We start from the raw sequence: 23291 nt of genomic DNA on the forward strand, positions 1-23291 counted from the left end.
ACAATTCAGTCCATTGCAACTTGTTACATATATTTTTATGAATAGTGGTATTTGTGAATGATATCTGGAAAGGTTGTGTCTCAAAATGTTTAAAACAGCAGTTGTCTCTGTGTTCCTGGACACTGGCATGCTTAGTTTCTACAATAAGTGTGCATTACTAGTTTATAGTTTAATAAATATTAAAGCAAAGGAATCCCACTGATAAATAAGACAGTATATTTTAACAAAGCTCTGGGGAAAGGTCTGGCCCTCTCTCGTGCTCACACACATTGGCTGCACTCAAAAGCAGCCACAATAGAGCAGGGCAATCTTAGTTATGACACAGGAAATGGATCAAGGAATCAGAGCAGACTGTTCCTTGAAAACATCAGCCTAGTTTACTGTTGTGATCAAAACAGACAAAATCCACCGGGCATCATTAGGAAAAATATTAGAACTAAAATGGAAAACAGCCTACCCAAACCATGGTGCTGTGACCAGACTTGGACCCAAGGAGTATTCTGGCACTAGAAGGCAGCCAAGCAGGCTCCGGGCCTTCATGACACCTCGAGGCAGATAAAACCGATATAAATGTACAAGAAAAAGCCATGAGAACACCTAAGATAATCAAGATCTGGCCTCTACTTTCCCTGCCTGTCTCCAGCTAACAGGTATTATTATGCCATTTTCACATACCTTGTCACTGATTATTCACTTACCTCTCAGCCAGCCCCCGAGATCCCACCTGTCCCCACCCCCAAACCCACAGACACACAAGCAGGATGGGGGCTTTCAGGGGCCAGAAAGCGTATCATCTTCAACTCTGCTGTCTTTGCACAGTGCACACATTCAACAAATGACTGTTAAATAAGTACATGATCAATTAAAGGATTTTTTTCATAGCCGGTAGGTTTTTCTCATTAGAAAAGACTGTTTAGTCCTTCGGGACTGTTTGGGGAGATTAAAGTGGTCTGATAAAAGTTTATATAGTACTAAAGTATGAAGACATGTTGAAGACAGTCAGGAAATCTTGTAATGACAGAGACATGAAAAACTTTAAGGTTTTAAGGCCATAAGGTAAAAAAAAAAAAGAGAGAGAAATATTAATTTACAATGGGTAAAATTACAGCTGCATTATCCCAACATGTCACAAAAGAAACTGAAGACAAGTTTATTTTCTCCTCTTGTGACAAGCACTTTGCCTGTATTACTGCTCTTCATTAAGCAGCTGACAGGGTCCTAGCTGCTGTTAAAGTTCTAACCGAGCAAGTTCTTCCACTTCAGTTACAATTGGCAAAAACAGAACATGTTGAGAATAATCCAACAGCTCTTCAATTCTTCCACAGCTACTTGACGTGGAATATGATATTGGTAGCTATGAGTAAAATAGGTCAATCCTAGCCAATAAGGCTAGCCCCATCACAAACTTGCCTAGACAAGGAAAAATTGAATTGACAATGTGTTTTGTTTCAGCCCAAGCTTCCTTCTGAACCTCCACTGGAGATTCTAGGCTGAGCTATCCCTTCCTGTCCTCAGACAGTACCTGCGTGTCCCATGTGTCAGCGTCCCCATCATTTTTGTACACTCAGCACACATAAGCAATCAAGACTGCTTCCTAAATGAGTTGAACTAACACAGTCAATTAATCAGAAAAGGGGAAATACTTTAGGAAAAATCTACACTCAGGAATAAAATCTTCCCAAATCAGTCTTGTCCCTCAACTGTGGTAGAATTACTAGTCAAAATGTAGGTGTCTATACTTGAAATTCAGCCTGTCCACAACTGCCAGAGAAGTACATCTCCTAATGTAGCGCCCACCATACGGCTGATTCACTGTTTAAATATAAATTCCAGTAGGAGCCTGAACAGCCCTAGCCTTACAAAGCTAAATCCTGCACTCAAGACATCTGTTTGTTACTTCAGAGCCATCCTTAGTGATGGTAAAAAGGCTTTTTCTTCACTATATGCTTCTCTGTTACCCTTTTTACCTTTTTGAGTCAGGGTCTCACTCAGTCGCCCAGGCCGGAGTGCAATGGCGCAATCTCGGCTTACTGCAACCTCCACCTCCCAGGTTCAAGTGACACTCCTGCCTCAGCCTCCTGAGTAGCTGGGATTACAGGCAGTGCCACCATGCCCGGCTAATTTTTATATTTTTAGTAGAGACAAGGTTTCACCATGTTGGTCAAGCTGGTCTTGAACTCCTGACCTCAAGTGATCCACCCACTTCGGCCTCCCAAGGTGCTGGGACTACAGGCGTGTGCCACCATGCCCGGCCTTACCTTTTAATTTATATTGTAACTTATTTCAAAAGGATTTAAAGTTATTTACATATATACATAATAAAATTTAAAAGTATTTTAATAAGCAGATGATAAAAAGCAGACTGATAAAATGGCAGGTAATATAAAAAAATAAGCAAAGTTGAAGGGCAATATAAAAGTCATTTTGAAAAAGCCTAGAACCTGCTAGAATTTGGTCATATGTTTGGAAATAAGCTTTAACAGTTAACTGATGACTTGGCTGGGATCAGTTACATGAACCAGACTGTATATAAAATGAAAACAAAGTAGTTCCTCATGAAAAGCACAACCATTCATATTATGAAGAGAAGAAATTTATTCCAGGGCTCCTCATAAAAGGAACACCAAAAAACAGAAATGACAATGATTATAACAGCTAACAATTAACACTTATGTGCAAGACAATCACCTAGGAACTTTAGACATACTCACTCATTTAATAGCCCTATGAGGCAAGTACCATTATTATCTACAAATAGCAGATAAGGAAACTGAGGAACAGAGTGGTTAAGTAAATTGCCCAAAGTCATACAACTATTAAGTTGTGAATTTAAGAGGATTCAAACCCCAAAGGCTGTCTCCAGTATCAGCATTCTTTTTTTGTTTGTTTGTTTGTCTGAGACACGGTCTCCTTCTGTCAACAGAGCTTGAGTGCAGTGGTGCAATCACAGCTCACTGTGGCCTCAACCTCCAGGACTCAAGTGATCCTCCAGCCTCAGCATCCCAAGTAGCTGGGGCTACTTGGCATGCACCACCACACCCAGCTAATCTTTGTATTTTTTGTACAGACGGGGTTTCACCATGTTGCTCAGGCTGGTCTCGAACTCCTGGCTGTCCACCCGCCTTAGCCTCCCAAAGTGCTGGGACTACAGGTGTGAGCCACAGCGCCCAGCCCAGAATCAGCACTCTTAGCCACCATACTACAGTGCCTCTTGCCATTCCAATAGCAAGTAAGCAATGCCCTCAATAATATCCTTATAGTAGATTCCACTTTCTTAAGTATGTTTCTTATGACGTGCTTCAGTATAGGGCAAGAAAAAATCACAAAGCTTAGATCAGAAACAGAAATTCCACTGAGGACAAACTAGGCAGACCAGGCATGTGGTTCTCTGACAGATGGATAGATATTTGGGACATCTAGGGTCTTCAGAAGAATGGGTGGCCTCGAGCCCTTTAGGCCATCCTTCATGAATGTTACATTCCCTCCACAAAGGCTTGGTGCACACTGAGTAGCTGAAGTAGGGGTTTTGCTTTCTGAGGGCAGGTGAAATACAGCTCTTACCTGATGACAGTTAAGGCAGAATCACAGGTTGGAGTCACCACCTGAGCTGGAGGTAGGACAGACATCATACCCAAGCTGAGAACCCTGGTGCAAACCCACATATGAAGATAAAGTCAGCCTATCTTTGCATGGGGGTGACCCAAGGAAGTACCAATGGGCAGGGCTCCCTTAAGAAATGCGTCATCAATAGAGGTAGTCTGGACAATATCCAATTGTCAGTCATTACCACTGCAAGCCCAGGGAACATTCAGCCATGAACCACACAACTTCTTGGTGTGTGTTCTTGGTAACCATGACAGAAGGGTTAGAAGCACACCTCTAGGGAGTGGAATGGTCAACAGGCTCAGAGAGATCATTAACAGAGAGCCAGTTACTGTTTGGGGAAACTAAAAATTAAAAAACACACACATTTTGGCTTTAGAATAAGTGATTTTAACTAATCTTCTCAGTAGTTTCTCCAAGTTCAAGTTCAGGACAGTAAAGCCATTTCATCAGTATTCCCTCATTCATTGAGCATTTACTATAGAGCCAGGCACTGTTCTAGCTGTTAGGAGAAGAGCAGTGAATAAAGCGCACAAAAATCCCAGGCATCATGAATCTGATTCTTTTTTTTTTTAAGCAATAGGATCTTGCTTTGTTTCCCAGGCTGGAGTGCAGTGGTGCACTCACAGCTCACTGTAAACTTGAACTCCTAGGCTCAAGTGACCCTCCCGCTTCAGCCTCCTGAGTAGCTGGGACTACAGGTGTGTGTCAACATATGTCTGGCTAATTATTTTGTTGTTGTTGTTGGTAGAAACGAGGTCTTGCTATGTTGTCCAGGCTGGTCTTGAACTCATGGCCTCAAGCAATCCTCCTGCCTTGGCCTCCCAAAGCACTGGGATTACAGGCATGAACCACCACACACCTGGCCATGAATCTTGTTCTTGTTGTACTATAAGTGTACTCCTAGTAACACATACTACTAATTACTATTACTACGCTTATGCTGTTATTCTGGACAAAGAATACGTCAGGTGAAGAAGAAACTACACAGGATCTGGGGAAAGGTGTGCCGGGGCATTTTAGGGTTAAGCAGGGGGTCACAGGAGCCTCACTGAGAAGGGGGTCTGAGCAAAGGCCAGGCAATGAATGGTGCAATCCCTGGTGGAGATGTCCTGGGAAGTAGAAACAGCAAGACAGCCTGGGTATCCAGAACGAGGTGAGGAATGAGCAGCAGAGAAATAGACACACAGGTGAAGAGAAGGAGGAAGTGCTGGAGACAGGGCTGGAGGCGGCTGTAAAGATTCTGCATTTGACCCTGAGCTGCAGAAGGTCCAGAGCAGAGGAGTGACATGGTCTGACTCGTTTTCAGAGGGCCACTCTGCTGCGTGCAGAAGAGGTCCCAGAGGGCAAGGACACCAACAGAGAGACAAGCGTGGAGTGAGAGGGCGCATCTTTCCATCCAGCAGCACCTCTGCCACATGCACAGACGGCCTGCTGGTGCAGGCAAGAGTGGTGGGCAAAGAGCAGCCGACAGGATGCATGACAGCAGTGTTCTAGAATCCCAGACCCAGAGCTCTGACAGAGCCCCTGGCAGGTTACTCTTCCCCCAGGCAATAAAAGAGAAAAGAAAAACAAGCAGAATCCCTTAAAGTCAGGTTAACCAAAGACAAGTCAGTCTGGCCTGAGGGAGCAGAAGCTTGCCGCATGGGAGGGGCATTGCCATTACTGGCCCAAGCAGGTCCTGGGCTGTCTGGTTATGGATACACTAATGGAACAGAGCGCTATAAGGAGCTAGTCCTTCTAATCTCTGATACCAGTTATTTGCAAAAGCATATTCCAAAATACCTCAGAGCTTAAAATATTTAACAGTTAATATAGCACCACTTAAATTCCAACTATACATAACACTGACTTGCAAAATGCATCTGATGCCTTGAGTGATGCTCTCCTTTCTTCCTCCCACATATTGCGAGTGCTAACATAAGACCCTCCATAAAATGCATCCTCTCTCTGGGTTCCTGCAGGCTGGGACCACCCAATCTGATCACAAGGGCATACGGCATGCCAATACCCCCTTCTCAGTCTCAGATGGTAGCCTCACCAGCCGGGAAAGGTCTCAGCATTTCTGCATGCTTTGCTGTACCAAGTAGCTGCTGGCAAGACACACACAGAAACTCTGAGATATATTTGTCCCCACTCATTTTGACAAAAGCTGTGAGAAGAACAGAAGGAAAAATGGCAAGGCATCCTGAGGGAGGAGGAGACCCATATGTGGCTCCTCACAAACCTGGTGCTGGTGGGAAGGCCACAAGAGGCACACCCATCTGTGACTTGACACCTCTTCATGCCTGATAAAGGGACAGAACACGGAAGTGTCATGTCAAACTGCACTTCCTCTCGCTCTCAAGACCCTTCACCCCAAAACATGTTAAGTAGCTGGATTTTTTTAAAAAATAAAACTATAAATATTTGTCTCATACCCATCATAGTTTTCTTTCATGCTCCCTTTAAATTTCTCCCCCCCCGCATCAAGGACTGGCCATAAGCCATTAGTAAGAAAAACCTGGCCAACTAGAAGACTGGAATGTAAAGGGGCTAAATAATTCACTATAACTGGGAGAGGGTTCACATATATAATACCCTAAATATACACTTTACCACATATTATTTCTAGGACTATACCAAGAACATGTAAGCTGATAAAGCTACATTAGAAAACTATTCTTTAATAAAATATCTTATTCCTTTCTCTGTAGGTATTTAGCTTTGATGAATACATGGCATTCTCACACATACAAACACTCACTTCATAATTTAAACTTAAGGCCACTAATTACCCATTTATACACACAGACTACATACATATAAGTACACTTAAATAAATATATTTGCTTTACAAGTAAAGACTAGTTTATTCTAACACCATTAAACTACTTGTTAATTAAGCAAGATAGCATTTACCAGCCAGGAGGAGATCAATAGTTCTGAATCTTCTTTTGTCCAATTGTATGCTGTATATTCAAGGGCATTATTCTCTCCTTGCTGTTTGCACATATAAGCACAGTTTCTTTCAAAAACGGTGCGGATGCCTTTAAACAGAATCACACTAGTAGTGCAACCCATCCCCAAGGTGTGGATGTTCAGTTTTTTAGCAATCTCTACTCCATTTCCACATCCTCTTCCTTGGCTCTTCCGAAACAGGCTCCCACTGTACCATCTTCATGACAAGCAGTCACCGGTACCGGAACAGAAGGGAAGCTCTGAGCTGCCGTACTAGAATCCGCTCCTGCTCAACAGCCTGACAAAAAATCCAGACTCCGAGTGTAAAACAGGAGGGGTGGTGCAAACACAAGATGACACACCTCGGATGCACCAAACCTTTAAAGTATCGTTTTTCTAGCTGATTGCTTCACTCTTAATACCAAAGAACAAATAAGCAGGAGATTTACATGTGGCTCTACTGGAAAACTGCCGGCTCCTGTGATTTGCTTGGGATTGTTCTGAATCTCAGAACCTGCCCAAAATGAAAAAGACAGTGCCAGACAGCCACACTGCTGCAGATGCTGCTGGGAGGCACAAAGAATGTTCATCTGCTGCAAGAAATCGCTCTCCCAGAATGCTTAGCCTAGCATCTATATTAGCAAACATCTCTTTCCTTGACCTAAATATGCTGTTTATTTAATCCTGCATCAGCGGGAAACAGAGAAGCAAAGGAAAAAAAAAAAAAAAGTCCAAAAAACGAGTGAAATCTCTAAGATGACTGCTGCTATGGAAACACATGCAAGCCCACTTCAAACAACCTTTTGCACGTATGGATAACAGCTTGCTGACAGCAAACCACAAGGGAACACAACATTGCTGTGTTGATCTTGACTTCAGCCCACCTCTACTCTTTGCTAGAGAGGGCTAGCAAGATTGCACTGCTTAAAAGGATTCTCCCGTCTCTGGTACCCAAAGATGCAAATGAGAACATGAATAAAGGGCTACCCAGTCTGGCTAGATGCATGCCTTCTGAAGCAGCACTCCAGTATGCAATGGGAAATACATGCTGAGGTCTCACAGTCAGCATGATTATGTTTGGTGTGTAAGTAATCCAACTCCTTCTACTGTAGACTGAACTCAGTGACACTACACTACCTCACGTGAATCTCTGGGAATGGCTAACAGGGAAGCTTGTCAATGATATGATACCAAGTTGACTCTTGCCATTTTCCTTCTTCAACAATGAAAGGCTAACTATATAAAAAGACCATGCTGCACATACAGGAAAACTTTTCCCAGCCACAATATGTAACTAGGAAAAAAGTGTTCAATCTTTTAAAATCTGCTCTGATACTATTCCTTATTTCACAAGGCAACAGATAATTTCATTTCTCTCTATAGATGTGAAAGTTAGAGTGAATTAACTGACTGAGTACCTGGGGGCTGTGTAAACCCATGCATGTAGTAAAATCACACCTGTAGGGAATACCATCCAGGCACGTGATCCCACAATGTTTGTTTTCTATGAGTAGTTTAGCCATTGGGCCCCACAGAAAAGCAAAAATCTAGGCTTATTCTCTCTCCTGTATTTTTATGCAAAGTGTGTCTGATAGCTGTACAAGATCAAAGATGGGGAGATGTTGGCCACATGCAAAAAACAGGATGACCCTCTGGGGTCTAGAGCATTCTACTTCCAAAGAGTGATTCTGTGAAAACAGAGCTATAGGGTTCAAGATTACACCCAAGTTGTGACACCAGGAGAATCTTCATGCGAAATCACAATGCTGACAGATAAACAACTAGAAACTCACCTACCCAGAAACTGAATATTGGAGACTATAAAACACTAAACACATAAGTTAAATGTCAGTTTTGAGAATTCAGAAAATCTACCAATTAACCTGACTCCTATACAGCAAGAGAAATAGCTTTAAAAGCAATAGTTCATTCAACAGAAATAGAGTACCTGGAAATGTAAAATTAATTTGTTATTGTTATGACATATTTTAGACATCCTGCCTGCAGAAGCCAGGGAATATTATTTGAGATACAAAAGATTATGTTTGAACTTTACCAAGAATTAGAAATAACCAAGCAAATTGGAAGCTGCTGGTATATGCTGTTTGATTTACTTTTAGAACCCTCCATTCGTGTTTAAAACAAGAGTCTAAATCAGGAGTGTCCAATCTTTTGACTTCCCTGGACCACACTGGAAGAAGGATAATTGTCTTGGGCCACACATAAAATATACTAACACTAATGATAGCTAATGAGCTTTAAAAAAAAATCACAAAAAAATCTCATAATGTTTTAAGAAAGTTTACGAATTTGTGTTGGGCCACATTCAAAGCCAGCCTGGGCCACATGTGGCCTGAGGGCAGCGGGTAGGACAAGCTTGGTCTAAATGGTCTCACCACAAAAAAATAAAGAAAAAAGGTAACTAAGTGAGGTGATAGGTGTGTTAGCTAACTCAATTGTGGTAATCATTTCACAATATATATCAAATCATCATATTGTATATCTTAAATTTATATAATTTTGCCAATCATATCTCAATAAAGCTAAAAAAGATAAAAGTAAAGCTAAATTTTAAAAAAACAATAAGAGGGAATGAAACAATTTCCTAACTCATTCAAAGGAAAAAGCAATGTTTTCTGGAGATAAATTAATAAAATGTTACAGTTTGAATGTGTCCCCCAAAGTTCATGAGTTAGAAACTTAATCCTCAATGGACAGTGCTGGGAAGTGGGACCTTCCAGTAGTGATTAGGGCAGAGCCTCACTGATTAATGGTGTTCTCAAGAGCGGGTTTCTAATAAAAGAATGAGGTCAGTCCCCTTTCTCTCTCTCATTCTTGCATGTTCTCTTTTCCTTCCACCTTTCACCTTCCACCACAGGATGATGTGGTATGAAGACCCTTACCAGCTGCTGCTGCCATGCTCTTACATCTTCCAGACTCTAGAACAGTGGGACAAACAAATTTCTGTTCATTACAAATTACCCTGTTTGTGGTATTCTGTTATAGCAGCAGAAAATGGACCAAGACATATACACACTGAAGCAACTTGTGCCAAATTTTAAGTATTAGTCATTTTCCAACCAACAAAATTAGTGGGCTCTTGAAAAGCAACAGAAAATATTTAGAGTGAAGTATTCAGAAACAGGTCTCATGATAATAGAAGCAAGACAAAATGAGTAATTCAAAAGGTATGTTTGGTTTCACTGACTTTTCTGTATCAGAATGAACTTGAGTTGTTCTAAATTGAAAATTACCATGAATTTCATCAGAGGACATGAAGAGATGGATGGTATCTATTGGCAACCAGTGCAGCCACCTAAAAGAGTATATATTTCAATTTGGAGATCACATTTACTCTCCCATCTTTAAATGTCACTTCTAATTTATACAGCTCCTAAGACTAAATGTCTGCCTTTGAATCCCTTTTGAGATGCAGGCCCATGTCTTCCTCTCCTGCTAATACTGACACCTGACTCTCCTACCATCTCATCCTCAGATGTTCCAAATGAATTATCCTTTAATATGACAAACTCATATGGCACATCCACACAATGGAGTATCATTCAATCACAGGCAGGAACAAAGTACTGATGCATGCCACTACACGAATGGCCCGAAAACCATTATGTGAAGGAAAGAAGCCAGGCACCAAAGACCCCATATTGTATTACTGAAAGGAAATGTCCAGAACAGACACATCCAGAGAGATAGAAAGCAGATTAGTGATTATGGAGGGCTAGGGAGACCAGGAAATACAGGGTCATTGCTAGCGGGTATGAGGTTTCTTTTTAGGGTAATGAAAATGTTCAGAAATTAAACAGTGTTTCTAATATATATTCTCAAATGTATATATAATCTATACACACATATAGTCTGTGACTACTGAATTGAACACATTTATGGCATGTGAATGTAATTTTTAAAAAGTGACTACACTTGTGATGCTTTGAAGCCTCATTCCTCCTTCATCCCTTTCTGTCCACATCTGGGCAGGCAGAGAGGAAAGTCCAGGTGGCTCCCTCTTATGACACCAGCAGTAAATTCAAACCCTTCAATGGGAACCCTCACTCCACACCATCCCCCAATAATCATCACAAAAATAATGCCAAGCCAGTCTCTTTTCCCGGCTCTCTCAAGCCATTTTAGGACCTCTTGGGAGCTATCCTATTCTCCCCAGAAAGCCTCATTATATTTCACATCCTCTTGGGGTGGGTGTGATGTCAGCTGACTCAGTATCTAAAGCAAATGTGGCCAAGTGGAGGAGATCCATCCCGTTTCTGTGGAGTGGCCCCAACAGTGAATTCTATCTCAAAGCTGCTATTAAGAATCGGGGTGGGGAGGCCAAGCACAGTGGCTCACATCTGTAATCCTGGCACTTTGGGAGGCCGAGGCGGGCGGATCACCTGAGGTCAGGAGTTCGAGACCAACCTGGGCAACATGATGAAACCCCAACCCTACTAAAAATACAAAAATCTGGCCAGGCATGGTGGTGAGCACCTGTAGTCCCAGCTACTGGAGAGGCTGACGCAGGAGAATCACTTGAACCTGGGAGGTGGAGGTTGCAGTGAGCTGAGATGGCACCACTGCACTTCAGCCTAGGTGATAGAGTGAGACTCCGTCTCAAAAAATAAAAAAAAATTAAGAATGAGGGTGGGGAGAATGGCACCTACTCTGCCCACCCCATAGGTTGTCAAGTTCAAATAAGGTAACAGGAGAGAACTCAACAAGAAATTGCTAGAAATACGTAAGTACCTATTGTCTTATACTTCACAAAGGATTTACTGTGTAACCTAAAACAGCACCTTGCTTGATAAATTCAGCAATTTCTGAACATTGTTTTGCTCCCACTTCTCAGCAATATACTAAACCACATTAACATGGGAGGTGGCTGGGGCTACCTCAGGGTGTGCATTTTAGACCTGGGAAAGGGGCTCCAGGCTGCACAACCCCCCAGAAAGCCTGCACAGAAAATAAATTCAGGTTAAGACCTGCCAGCCCACTTGGTGGTCATAACAAACCTCAGCCATGCAGCCTGAGACCATAGCTAACAGGTCCCAAGCTTTGAGCTCCTGCAAAGCTTAAGCATCTGCAGCTGCTGTTCCCACCTACAGCTCTCTCTTTGCTGACTTTCTGTTTTAAATGTATTCCAACAGACAAATTAGTTTGATTGGTAGACGTATTTACTACTCTCCTAGAAACATGTGAATAAAGAGGAATCTAGAGTGACACCTAAAAAATCTAGAACTATAAACTGGAATTAATACTGTATTTCAAACAGATATAAGTCTTCTACTTATATATCAGACCTGGGGTCTATCTTAGGAGGCCAGGAAAGGAGAGGAATTCTCTCCATTCTGCAGTGGCTGAAAGGAAGATCTCACATAATGATAATACCTCATACATGATACAGCACACTTCACCAAATCTAAGTAAAGGGAGGACAGATAGAATTCAGTCTAACACGTCATTCATTCTATTTAAATGCCATTATGATAGCCAGTCCATTTGAAAAGTTTACTTCCATATCTGACAGTCCATATCTCATAAATCAAGGCAGTGAATTCTGCTGAGCAAAGAAACCTTATGTAAGTTGGTCTCTCAATGCCTCGTTCCTTTTATAACCAATCAATATAATCAAATGTAATTAGAGTATCTGGCACAGAGCCTAGTATATACCACATGCTCAATAAATGCTGGTCTCTCTTCTTCTTTTGTCCCAAATTAAATGGTTTTCTTCCCTGATAATGAGACTAAAAGTAGGGTAATTCTTCTAAAAATACAAGCATCTCATACAAAATTCAAATACATGAGAATTTCAGATATAGCAAATTCAAACAACAAATTTTATTTTTGTTGAAAAAATGATTTAAAGAGGGAAGGCCAGGCATGGTGGCTCATGCCTGTAATCCCAGCACTTTGGGGGGCCAAGGCAGATGGATCACGAGGTCAGGAGATTGAGACCATCGTGGCTAACACGGTGAAACCCTGTCTGTACTAAAAATACAAAAAATTAGCCGGGCGTGGTGGCGGGCGCCTGTAGTCCCAGCTACTCGGGAGGCTGAGACAGGAGAATGGCGTGAACCCGGAAGGTGGAGCTTGCAGTGAGCCGAGATCGCGCTACTGCACTCCAGCCTGGGTGACAGAGTGAGACTCTGTCTCAAAAAAAAAAGAGGGAAATGGGGATGTTGAAACATGAAAAAAGAGTTAAGATAGCTTGTAAAATAAGGAGTGGAGCTTTCAGCAATGACCATTAGAGACAGGTTTTTCTCCAAACACCGCATGTTCTCATACATAAGTGGGAGTTGAACACCGGGGCCTGTCAAGGGGTGGGGGACAAGGGGAGTGAGAGCATTAGGACAAATACCTAACGCGCGCGGGGCTTAAAACCTAGATGACGGGTTGATAGGTGCAGCAAACCACCATGGCACACGTATATTTATGTAACAAACCTACACATTCTGCACATGTATCCCAGAACTTAAAATTTAAAAAAGACTTTAAATAATGGAAATTAAGAAAGTATTATTAAATAAGGACATTTTAAATAAAAGTGTGAACTCTTACCATGGTGCATTTCAGGAACATAATCTTCAAAATTTCGACTTATTGCATATTTAAATTTTATCCATCATCTATTATCCCCATCTCAATACACAAGAGAGTTAGAACACTTTGAGATGTCTAGTGCCAGTTACCTTGAAGTGAATAAAGGTGACGGGCAGGTCCAGAGGGCACAGTGTGGACAGGAGTTGTTGGACCCCTGCAAGAGCTCAAGGCTGTACTCCTTCTGCCTGGACCACTCTGAAGTAAAATATTTTTGCTAAAAATATATCCCTAAAGTTATGACCACGTAAAATATTGGAGTCAGGTCTGTTGCTAATAGTGTTATTTAAATGTTCTCAAAAGTAGAGAACACAAAAGAACACAGGTTTCTCCAGGTTGGTGCTAGAATGTCAGGGTGGCAAACAGTTCCTGTGGGCAGCTCTAACAACTGGCAAGCTCAATGAGTGACCAAGTGAAAGGAAGTGGAAACAACCAGACCTAGCTCCAGGGAGCAAGCGTCCAGGGAGGGACGGTGGGGGTCTTTCAGAGACCACAGTCACTCAAAAGAAATGAGAGAATCTTCCTTTTTCTGGTAGGAGATCAAGTTAAATAGCTTTTAAAATAACACAGGTCAGCCAGAAATGCTGGCACCTATAATTCCAGCACTTTTGGAGTCTGAGGCAGGAGGATCGCTTGAGCCCAGGAGTTCAAGACCAGCCTGAGCAACATAGCAAGACCCCAGTCTATAAAAAAAAAAAAAATTGAAAATTGGCTGGATGTGATGTCACAAGCCTGTAGGCCTGGCTACTTAGGAGGCTGAGGCGAGAAAAATCACTTAAGCCCAGGAATTGAAGGCCGCATTGAGCTATGACTGTGGCACTGCACTCCAGCCAGAGAGACAGAGAGAGACCCTGTCTCTAAAAATCAATCCATCAGGTCTTCAAAAGGGAGAAACATTTAAGAAAAACAGTTATTTGCTGGTAGAAACGTAAAATAGTGCAGCTGTTATGGAAAGCAGTCTGGCAATTCCTCAAAAAATAAAACATAATTACCATATGATCCAGCAATTTCACCTCTGGGAATAGACACAAAAGAAATGAAAGCAAGACTTGAAGAGAGATGTGCACACCCACGTTCATAGGCAGCATTATTCACAACAGCCAAGGGGTGAAAGCAACTGAAGCGTCCATCAGTGGATGAACAGATAAGCAAAATGTGGTATCTACACACACAATGGAATACTATTCAGCCTTAAAATGCAAGAAATTTTACATATGCTACAACGTGGATGAAATCTGTGGACTCTGTGGTAAGTAAAATAAACCGATACAAAAGGACAAATACTGCACGATTCCATTTGAGGTATTTAGAATAGTCAAATTCATAGAAACAGAAAGTAGCATGGTAGTTGCCAGGCACTGGGAGAAGGCAAATAAGGGGTTAGTGTTTAATGGGGTCAGATTTACAGTTTCGGAAGATGAAAAAGTTCTGGAGATGAATGGTGATGATGGCTGCACAGCAATGTGAATGTACCGAGTATCACTGATGTGTACACTTAAAAATAGTTAAGGTGATAAATCTTATGTTACAGGTATCTTACCATATTTTTTAAAAATAGAAAACCAACTTGTTGGGCATTGTTTTCCTATCACTTCTAGAAACAGGTGAGGTGTAAGACCAGAAAAACGAGGATGGTAACTGGTCTTTTCTCCTCCTCTCTCCCTTGGCCTGTCAGCCCCTCACAAAGGGAAGATAAGCTACAGGAACTATCCCTGTTGTTAAGCGATGAATGACTGCATTGCACTTCCTAGAAAAACCTTCCAACTATATAGCATCATAGAAAAAAAGATGCCTGAGATTTAAATTTCTGATTCATAGACAACTCCCACTACTTTCATTGAGAGCCATGAAATGAATGAACAAATACAATGTACACAGGTCCAACTGACCCCTCAGCTCAAGAACCTGCCAGAAGTGGCAACTTAAATTACTGTTACAGGAGGTCATGGAGCAAAACCATGGTTTCTGAGGGAGCTCAGTTCTTTAAAGAAAAACCAATAAATCCATAAATGCTGATGCTATATCAAACATAAAAAGCTGCCAAAGAGCACATCTATTGGCAAAGCCGTCGAGCATCAGTGAACACATCTGCAAGGGCTGATGGCACCAAGGATCACATGAGCACAGGAAGCACCCATGGCCCCACTGTAAATTAGACACTGGATGAAGAACAAGGAAGCAGGACAAACTCAATGGCATAATGAAGTCAGAACTCAAGGACCTCTTCTTGGCCTCCACCAGCCATTCCCAAAGAAATTATATTTTAGGCAGACACCCAAAAAGATCACTTAATGGCAGGGTATACTGACTTTAAACAATAAAAGAGATATAAAGTATAACTTGCATACAAATGCACCCTTGAAACTGTTCATGTTCTTCATATATGGAGTTATGGCTGTTGAAAAGTTGTTCCAACATGTGAAGAGACTAAAATTCAGATTCTACATACATCAGTTACTTTTATCTTACATTTTAGCAGCTGACTGTTTTAAGTCTTTTATTGTCATTGTGGCAGTATAGAAATGCTGTCTCAACATGAAGAAATATTCCTTGAGGGCAAAGAGGAAAACATAAAACACACATAAGATTTGAATTTGACTTTTTAAAAACTATTGCAATTTAGTGAGATTTTCAATTAGATTAATCAAAAGTAATAATGATACTAATGTGGTTACCTCTCTAAAATATAGGAGGGAAAGTGCAATTTTTCAAAATAGTCCTGTTTTTTTAAAAAGCAGTGTAAAAAGACACAAAATAAAATATGTACTCTCTTGTCCTGGCTTATAGTCAGGTTAAATGGAACTAGACATTCCATATTTCCCTGTTTATAGAAGCTCATAAAAATTTACATTCTTTAGCTGACTCCTTACAAGGTTTTAATTTCTTTTCACAAAGACACAAAATTCTGAACCTTCACAAGACTCTCTTTTATATACAGCCAGTTGGGTTATGACTTAACTGTAACTATGTTTTAAAAGAGTGTTACTTCAATCAAACATTCCTTGATGTTTATGTGAATTTAGGTCAAAGAAGTGGGGAAATGTAGGAGAAACTATCCTCCACATAAGAACTGGACAGATTACAATTATTGCTATCCCTCCCCATCAATTAAAAACAAATAGGTGCTTGCTTCAACACCACATATACTATTATAAAATTGGAATGATACAGAGAAGACTGGCATGGTCCCTGCACAAGGATGATACACAAATTCATGAAGCATTCCATATTAAAAAGAAAAAAACAAAAACAAAAACAAAACAAAACAGATAGGACAAAAAAAAAGATGACAATAAACAAGTGAAGAATCATTGGGGAAATGCAAGTCAAAACGACAATGAGCTTTCACTTCACACTCACTAGATGGCTAAAATCAAAAAGACAAGTATTGGTGTAGCAATTGGATTGGTATACCAATTCGATCGGCTTTGCTAATCAAAATAACAGGTATTGGTGAGGATGTGTTGAAAGTAGAACCCTCGCACACTGCTGCTGGGAACGCAAAACAGCGTAGCCGCTATGGAAAATAGTCTGGCTGTTCTTCAGATGGTTAAACCCAGGTTACCATATGATCCAGCAATTCCACTCCTAGATGCCCAACGTTGAAAAGATATGTTCCCACAAAAACTTATACATGAATGCTCTTAGCAGCACTGTTCATAATAAACAAAAATTGGAAACAACACAAATGTCCATCAATTGATAAATGGATAAACAACTACAGAATACAATGAAATATTATGTACCAACTTTTAAAAAATGAAGTATGATCCATGCCACAGCATGGGTGACTCTTAAAACCATGCTAAGTGAAAGAAGCCCCGCATAAGGATCACATAGTGCATGAATCCACTGCTATGAAATGTCCAGAACAGGCAAATATCTAGAGACAGAAAGCAGATTAACAGTTCCCTAGGGCTAGGGGGTTGGGTGGAGCAGAGTTCCGGGGTGATGGCTAAGGGGTCCAGTGTTCTTTTGGGAAGTAATAAAGATGTTCTAAAATTGACTACGGTGATGGATGCACAACTCTGAATATACTGAAAACCACTGAACATTTTAAATGGATGAATCATTTCATGTATGAATCATATCCTGATAAAGGTGTTTCTTTAAAAACAAGACAGCACATATCAGAGGGTACATCAATCCAAAGTTGAATTTCTCTTGAAAGTACCCTAATTTCAATACCGTTATCTTTCCAAAACATATCACTACCCTAACACAGCAAATGCCCAAAAGCACTCCTGGCACTGCATATGCAGAAGAGAGGACAGCTAAGAATGGTAAGATGATTTCTTCATCAAGAGCCAGTTAAAGCTATTCTGCTTTAAAATTAAAGAGCACTTAAGGGAAATCTTTTGTCTGGTCAATAACTGGTTCATTTATTATGTTAGGCAAGGTCTGGACCTGAGGACCAAGCCATCTATCCCAATTCATTCAAAGAAATTTATTTTGCAGATGTTTTCCCACAAAATTTTCATCTCTGCTTTAACCACAAAGTTCTCAAGATCCAAGAAAAAAATACCAATTGGAGAAAAAAATCAGAGAAGGGATGGAAAAAGGTTCACAGGGGATATGAAATTTTATTCATATTTAAAAATCAGCTCTATTTAGGCCAGTCTAGTCATCTCAACAATGTAGGAGATTTAAATTTTAAATGTAAAACCTAAAGATAAACATTACATAAAGAGCACAGTGCAGAGTACCTCTAACAGAGTACTCTAGCAGAGTACCTTTAACGGTGTGCTACACGGGAATGAATTCCTGCTATATTCCAAATACTGAGCACAGAACTGAGTCACAAGGTCTCATTTAATCTTGTTGTTGTTGTTGTTGTCGTTGAGACGGAGTATCACTCTGTCGCCCAGGCTGGAGTGTAGTGCCGCGATCTCGGCTCACTGCAACCTCTGCCTTCTGGGTTCAAGTGATTCTCCTGCCTCAGCCTCCCAAGTAGCTGGAACTACAGGTGCCCGCCACCATGCCCAGCTAATTTTTGTATTTTTTAGTACAGACAGGTATCACCATATTGGCCAGGCTGGTATCGAACTCCTAACCTCGTGATCCACCCGCCTCAGCCTCCTAAAGTGTTGGGATTACAGGCATGAGCCACCACATCCGGCCTCATTTAATCTTCTAAACAACCCTAAAAGTTGAGTTTTACATGTGATCCCATTCATAATGGCCATCTTTGGACCTTGTTCCAAGGAAACAAGATTTTGACAGAAGCCCATCCTCATGCTCAGGCCCACTGAAGGGCTGCAGCCAATGCGAACACCACATGGAGTGCTACTGAGAAATCAACGCATTAAACCACCAGAAGCTGGGGATAAGGGAACCGCAAGGTCAAATGTCTCTTTAGACCTCTAGCTTTCAAAGTATTGTCACCATGAATCATATTGAGAAATTCATTGTAAGTCATGATACGGTAAATGTGTGTAAAAATATTTCCAAAAATACAATTGCAATTACAACCTGTGTCAAACAATATTAATTGCTATTCCAGCGTCTCTGGTCTATTAGAGTTCACTGGAAGGAAGAGAGGGAGGGAGGAAAGTGGTATAGCTCACGGAACTGTTTTCAGGACCACTCGTGGCTCATGGCCTACAATTTGAAAAACCACTGAATGTGCCAGTTCTGAGCCATCTCTCAGCACTTGGAATTCACCAGTCTCACTACATATCCCATCATCTATAAGCAGGTGACCCAGCGGAAGAATGGCACAGCCTACTGAGGACAACAGTTGTAAGGCAACATTCTGAAAGATGGAGTTCTGTATCACACAACACAGTACATGCTTTGACTCACCTGTCTCCCCAAAGTAAGAAGACATTGGTCCAGAAATCAATAGAAGAAGTAGGAGTGGCCCCTCTCACTATTACCCTAATAACCCACTCTAAAAATTTTTGGTTTTCATCCCTGCTAGTACAGAGGTCCTGATTTTAAGGGAGCTATTAAAGGGAGGCAGCAATGTTTCCAGTGAACTGGAAGGTGAGACTGCCACTGAGTCATTCTAGGGTCCTCAAACAACTTAGCCAAGAGGCCAGTGAGGAGGATACACTGCCAGTGGGGGTGAGAGGACCCTGGGATGCTGCCTCCCAAAGAGTCAGGAAGGACCACGGCTTCCTTCATCAGGGCAGCTCTTAATACTTCTATCTCCAACAGTAAAAGTTAATGGAAAACCACAGCAATCCAAAAAAAGGCAGGACCACTGAGAATTCAGACCTTCAGGTACAGAAACCTAATCAGTTGAAGTCCTGGCTGAGTGCAAAGGAAACAAGGAACAGGTAACAGGAGAAGAAAGATACAAATCTCAACTACTGCCAAGTGGCAGATATGCATATTTCCTTCTTGCTTTTGGAGAGGGAGGGAGGGAAGGAGAACCAATTTCTTCTCCTTCTTGCATTATTTATACAAACATTGTTGAAACTTACCTCTACAATTTAACTCTGGATAACACGACATTCAAGCAGAACTTTAATTAAATTTAAAGAGGAATTAACAAAGCCCAGCAACAGGTAATGTGACTACCTCCCAGAGATGGATACACTAATGAGACTTTGTGACACCGCATTTTAGGGAGCTGGTGAGAACATCTTCATTTGTGTGAGAATGTTTATATTCTGTTAGACGAAAAGAAAGTAGTTTTTGCTGTGTGGAAGTTAAAATATGTTTAGGAGGATAGGTCTAGATACTGAATATTCAAAGGGGTGGGCTGGCCAATTATATAGGTATTCTCTCCCAGCTCCAACCATACCCTTCCAAACTTAGCTTTGTAACTCTGAAACCATATTTCTGTTTTACCAGTTGGCTCCCTGTTAGGCTCTGCCACCAGGGGACACTAGAGGGAGACTAGCTCCTTCCCCGCTGCTTCCTGCTGGCTTTAGCTCTCAGTGTCATCCCCAGCAACACTTCTTCACCAGGGCAGCAGCAGTTCCTTCTAGTGCAGCAGCTGAATCTGGCCTGCAGTTTTTCAGCACTTACAGAACCAGCCTTGTTACACTCCCCTCAGAAACAGCTGCACCATCACCCACACCTCAGAGGTCTGGGTTTCAGCTCTGTGGGGCCTCTCCTCTAAGCTTCTAAAGATTTAATAAAGATTTCACCCTATTTGCCCCCAGCCCTACAGTTGATGGCTGCTTCCTACAGCCACTACCTCTATGATATCTTAGTGTTTGCTTTTTATCTTTTCAGTTACCTACTTATTAACAATTTTATACCTAATAACAATTCTTTATATTTAATTATCTCTGTTAAAATAAGTGGAATAACTTTTGTTTCCATGCTGGACCCTGACTTTGTATTACATTAGGTTATAAACAATTTTTAAAAACTAGGATCATCAAAGAAGATATGAAAATGGCCATGAGCACATAAAAAGATGTTCAACATCATTAGTCTTTAGGAAAACGCAAATTAAAACTACAATGACATCCTACTACATATCTATTAGGATGGCTAAAATTTAAAAAGACTGACATAGTGAGTGTTGGCAAGGATGTAGAGTAGGTGAAACCCTCATACATTGCTGACAAAGCCACTTTGGGAAACAGCTACCACCTGACCTAGCAATTCCACTCCTAGGTATCCACCCAAGAAAAATGAAAACACATGTCCACACAAAGACTTGTATACAAATGTTCACAGCAGCATTATTCATGACAGCCAAAAACTGAAAACAAACCAAATGTCTATCAACTGGTAAATGGATAAACAAAATGTGGTTTATCCAGACAACAGAATGGAATACACTATTTGGCAATAAAAAGGAATGAAGTACTGATACATGCTACAAGCACAGATAAATCTCAAAAGGGACCAGATGCAAAGGCTACCTATTGAGTGATTCCATTTATATAAAATGTTCAGAAAAGGCAAATCTGTAGACAGATTAGTGGTTGCCTGGAGTTGGGGGTACAGAGAAACTGCTAATGGGCATGAGACTTCTTTCAAGAGTAATTGAAATGTTCTGAAATTAGATAATGGTGGGGATTGCACAAATGTGCAAATTTACTAAAACTTGTTGAATTGTACATTAAAATTCAGAGTGCTGTAAAATAAAAGACTAGGAAAAATATTTCAAGAAAATCTAGTGTCACAGGCATATGAAATAAATCATAAGAAACCACAATGCACTGACATACAAAAATGGAACATTTGTTTCTGTACATATATAATTGCATGTAATAAATACAGCAAGCCTAAGAACCAAACCATGTTAGCAAATGATTAAAGAACAGGTTTCAAATGCTTAAGGACAGGTTTGGTAAGAGACATTAAAGAAATGTCTAGCTTAAGGGAAAGATGGTTTCACTGCTTCAAAACGGAACAGATGGGATAGTACCAGCATTCAAATCTAGCTAACATCATTAAAGAGAAAGATAACATTTTTAAGTTGAGAAAATTCTCTCTTGTGAAGAAACAGGCTTTTTTTTCTTTAGGAATGCCTCTTAATAGTGACATTGCCAAGGAAGACAGACTAATGATGCCTCATTATAAAACCACAAAGCCTAATTGACCATTGGCATCAAATACAACCAAATACATCATGTACATCACTGAAATTGTGCTTGACTTTGAAAACGAATGTGACTTTGAACTCAGGTATCATTACAATGTACAAGTAAGGGAACTCTGAAGACAGAACCACTCCCCACACTAACCTTACCATTCAAAAACATGCAAATTCTTTCTTTTTAATGACTGACTCAGATTTTGAATTCATTTGTTGATTGCTGGATGATGATAAATGTTCATGCTTGCTACAGAGTTTAACAGGAAAAGAACTAATCTTTAGCCCAAAGTTCAATGCATTCATATTTTAAGAAGATTTTTCTCCAAAAACTCATGTAAATTATCTCAAAAAAAATTAACAACATAGACTTTATAATAAATATCTTACTTTCTGTAATTGATGTTTTTTAAAAAAATAAGTATCCTTATCACTTTTTAAAATTAATTTCTGGTGCTTTTATAGCATAAAATTATTTTCTGCAATAGAATCCCAATTTGTAACATTGTGCCAAGGAAATGTCTATGAATTTAAAACAGATCACTTCAAATGTTATCCAGGAACTAATTAAGCCATGAGACGTGGGTCACCTGAACACTCTTCCATTACAGATGAAGGCTCAGAGAAATAAGCTAACTTGACCAAAGTCACCCAGCTGGTATCTGAAATATGAGCCAGGGCTCTCTGGCTCCAAAGTCCCTGCTCCTTCCAGCATGCCACATTAAATCCTGTTAACAATAATGAGGATAATATAAGAGGAATTAAAAATCATGAAGTATTTACACACATAAGATTCTGAGGAACATGAACTTACAGTTCTTTATGTAGTTACATTGGTTCCTTAATATAGATGTGGTCCTCTATTTGAGAAACCTAAAGCTAAGCTAGGTCTTTTTCATCAACTGAAAGGGGCAGTATAAAACCACAGAGCCAAAGAGCATCGATGAAAATGTTCAGTAAGGGATCAGGTGTCACTACTATCCCAGGCCCCCTAGCAAAACTTGTAAAACAGCAAAGGTGGTTCACGCATAGCCAATGTAAAGCTTTTGTTTTCAGGCTTGCTTCATGTTCCACCTTCTTCCATGGAAGATGAGGAATTATTCCTAATGTTCCTGATGAGAACCAGAGTAAATTCAAGGGCTGATGTCACAGCAGCCTGCTTAGGGCATTCCAAAACACACCTCTAAAGAGAGGGAGAGATTTGATTCCTCCAACTTCCACAAATGAACACACACAAGGACACTTCTGGGAAGATATGCTTCTTGATTTCATAATAGCCAGTACCTGGCTTAAATCTATTATGTAACCAAAGAAACATCCTGATGATTCAAATTTCCTGGGAAGAACTAATGATAACCCATCAGAGTCATCAGTGTGGGTCACTGGAGGTCACCAGGAGATCAAGGTACAGTTTAATGCTAAGTGGCTTCAGTCCAAGGAGTGCCAATGAGATTATACACTGTTAAAACTGATTCCAGGCTGGGTGCGGTGGCTCACGCCTGTAATCCTAGCACTTTGGGAGGCCTAGGCAGGCCGATTGTCTGAGCTCAGGAGTTCGAAACCAGCCTGGGCAACATAGTGAAACACTGTCTCTACTAAATATACAAAAAAAAAATTAGCCAGAAGTGGCGGCGTG

General features: G+C 40.8%; 1 protein-coding gene and 1 non-coding gene across 35 annotated transcripts in view; one reads left to right on the top strand and one right to left on the bottom strand.

Annotated features, from left to right (window-relative positions):
- The window catches only part of DOCK9 (dedicator of cytokinesis 9), a 292065-nt gene that overhangs the window by 214359 nt on the left and 54415 nt on the right, over positions 1 to 23291 (bottom strand). For 15 of the 34 annotated variants that reach the window (XM_008957425.6, XM_034936904.3, XM_063595847.1 and 12 more), the window contains exon 1: positions 6505 to 7435. The exons of 6 other annotated variants lie outside the window; for them this stretch is intronic. In XM_008957425.6, the coding sequence (XP_008955673.4) occupies positions 6505 to 6666 (162 nt within the window). In that variant the 5' untranslated portion in view covers positions 6667 to 7435. Of the gene's footprint in view, positions 1 to 6504; positions 7439 to 23291 lie in introns of those variants that run through there. 13 more of the 34 variants (XM_055096934.2, XM_055096931.2, XM_034936898.3 and 10 more) reach the window with 3 other exon arrangements.
- Positions 16277 to 16380, top strand: LOC112436964 (U6 spliceosomal RNA). The gene has a single exon (XR_003025627.1). It is a non-coding gene; the product is annotated as a U6 spliceosomal RNA (small nuclear RNA).

Source organism: Pan paniscus, chromosome 14 (genome assembly GCF_029289425.2).
Source record: "Pan paniscus chromosome 14, NHGRI_mPanPan1-v2.0_pri, whole genome shotgun sequence".
NCBI classification, from domain to species: domain Eukaryota; kingdom Metazoa; phylum Chordata; class Mammalia; order Primates; family Hominidae; genus Pan; species Pan paniscus.